Below are 2,213 nucleotides of genomic sequence, written 5' to 3' on the forward strand. Positions count from 1 at the left end.
CAAGCTGATGTAAGCCTGTGACTAGCAGGGGCAGAGCAGTTGCAATCAAATAATCAAAATAGTTTTGGATGACTGAACATTGAAAGTAAAAGCCCAGAAGATGGCCACACCAAAAATTCCATTTGAATAACAGTCCCACAGGATTCATTTCCTAGAACTTCCTCAAATACAAGCCCCTTCTATCAATAATCTAGTCCAACAAACTATATTGGTACCATAAGTAGTTGCACAATCCTGGTAATAGCTTCTGAACTGTATGCACATGTATGTACACATCAGAAATGCAAACACTTCATATGATGCATGCATTAAATATTATTCAACTGTGAAAGTGTAAGTATGCTACAAAAAGATTCAATCATGAAAGATGTCCAAGAACATTAGAAGCAGGTCTCTGTATGGAGTTCCCATTAACATCAAGCTATTGGTTTCCCACAAGTGATGAATACCACCACACGGTTCTTCTGTGGACTAGTAGCAGATGCATATTAGTGGAGATGTAAAAGTTAGAGGCTTTTTTCCTGTGATGACCAAATTGTGCTATCGTGGCAATGGGAGAACAGACTTCTTTCTTGGGTATTCACTTGAAATAGAAGTTCTTAAAGTGTCCAGGGAGTTTTCCATCTGCACAGTCTGTGATTTTCGGCACCTCCTTGGGACCAAGTCCTTGTAGACTTCCACTACCTTCTTCTGGAAGTGCTTCCCAACAATTACATACAGGACTGGGTTCAGGCAGCTGTTGCTAAAGGCACAGTATGTACCTAGCTGGGTCAATATGTCATTGATTGCTTCCAGGCATTTGTAACCAGGGGAGAAGTAACGGATTGTCTCGATGAACGTGCTGATCTGGAATGGAAGCCAGCAAATGATGAACAGCAAGAGCACAGAAAGGACTAGCATGGTGGCTCTCCTCTCTGTCTGGACTACCTTCATTTTTTGTAGCTCATTACTTCGTAAGGCTTTGATGATTTGCATAGTGCAGTAGGTGATTACACAGAGTGGGATCAAAAAGCCCACGATATTCAGCAAGCAGTTGTTTACAGGCTCCCAGTAGCTGGATGGGTAATCAAGCCCACAGGCTGTGATGTTGTATTCTTCATAATACCGTACGTTTCGGAACACCACTGTAGGGGAACATATGAGCAAAGCACACATCCAGACTATAAAGCTGTTCCATTTGGCACAGACAGTTCTTCGCATCCGTCCAAGAGACATGGTTTTCACCAAAGCCAGGTAGCGGTCGATGCTTACTAGTGTCAGGAAATAAATGCTAGAATAAAAGTTCATGTAACTCATTACGTTGACAGCTTTACAGAGGAACAAGCCAAAAGGCCATTTAAACTCGTTAGAAATATTAATGGCCCAGAAAGGTAAAACGCTGACTAGCAATAGGTCAGCAAGAGCCATATTTGCTAGGTAAATTTCAGCCACTGTGCAACGACTCTTGTGGAAACACAGGATGATGAGGACAAAGGAATTTTCTATTGTTCCCAGAATAAATATCAACCAGAGGAATAAAGGCTGAAAACTCAGTAGCCAGTTCCACATGTCTGAATTAATGCATTGATCCGTCTGATTCACTCCTGAATTGTTGTGGAAATTTGCCAGACCAACTGTGAGCTCCTGGGTAGCCACGATGTTATAAAATTGTGTGACATTTTCAATCGTGATGGAAACCATTTCTGTGCAGAGGGAAAAAAAAAAGATGACATAAGATTACTATGTGTAGCCCACTGCCTCAAAAGACACAATAGGAAAAGCTGCTTTTCTTACTGTCCCAAAAAGTGTATCTTTGAACAGGATTACAACCTCTGGTTTGCTTTCTCGTAGACATCCTGCATACTTGCAGAGTTTCACTTACTAAACTCCTATAGACTACATGGACAAATTTTCAACAGGTAAAACAAAGGGAATAAAGCAACAGCAGGCATTGTAACCAACAGGTTAATGGAAAAGAACATTTACCAGCCTTTATTCACTAGAAGCAAGCTGCTTCTAGTCTTGTGCTACTGAATGTTAAGCTGCTAATCCTGTGGTGTGTCCCCCAGTATTTCACGCCCTTTCCTATAAAGCAAAAACTGAGTGGATTTCAGGGGTCCTTCCTCCCCACACACCACCATATTTTTCCCCAAATGTTATGACTGTCACAGCAGACATTTAGTTTGTGGCTCTAGTTTGCACTGAGAAATTTTGCTGAGGAGCAGGGCTCAGTG

At 41.6% G+C, this 2,213-nt stretch overlaps 1 protein-coding gene across 1 annotated transcript; it reads right to left on the minus strand.

The window, feature by feature from the left end:
- Nucleotides 1–540: 540 nt before the first annotated feature.
- On the minus strand, nucleotides 541–1,680 carry BDKRB2 (bradykinin receptor B2; the record flags this gene model as incomplete). Its single annotated transcript, XM_084270473.1, has 1 exon — nucleotides 541–1,680. One exon carries the CDS (start codon nucleotides 1,678–1,680, stop codon nucleotides 541–543), a length of 1,140 nt encoding a protein of 379 aa, XP_084126599.1.
- Between the last annotated feature and the right edge of the window lie 533 nt (nucleotides 1,681–2,213).

The sequence above is a fragment of the Gallinula chloropus genome (genome assembly GCF_964237585.1).
Source record: "Gallinula chloropus genome assembly, chromosome: 14".
NCBI lineage: Eukaryota > Metazoa > Chordata > Aves > Gruiformes > Rallidae > Gallinula > Gallinula chloropus.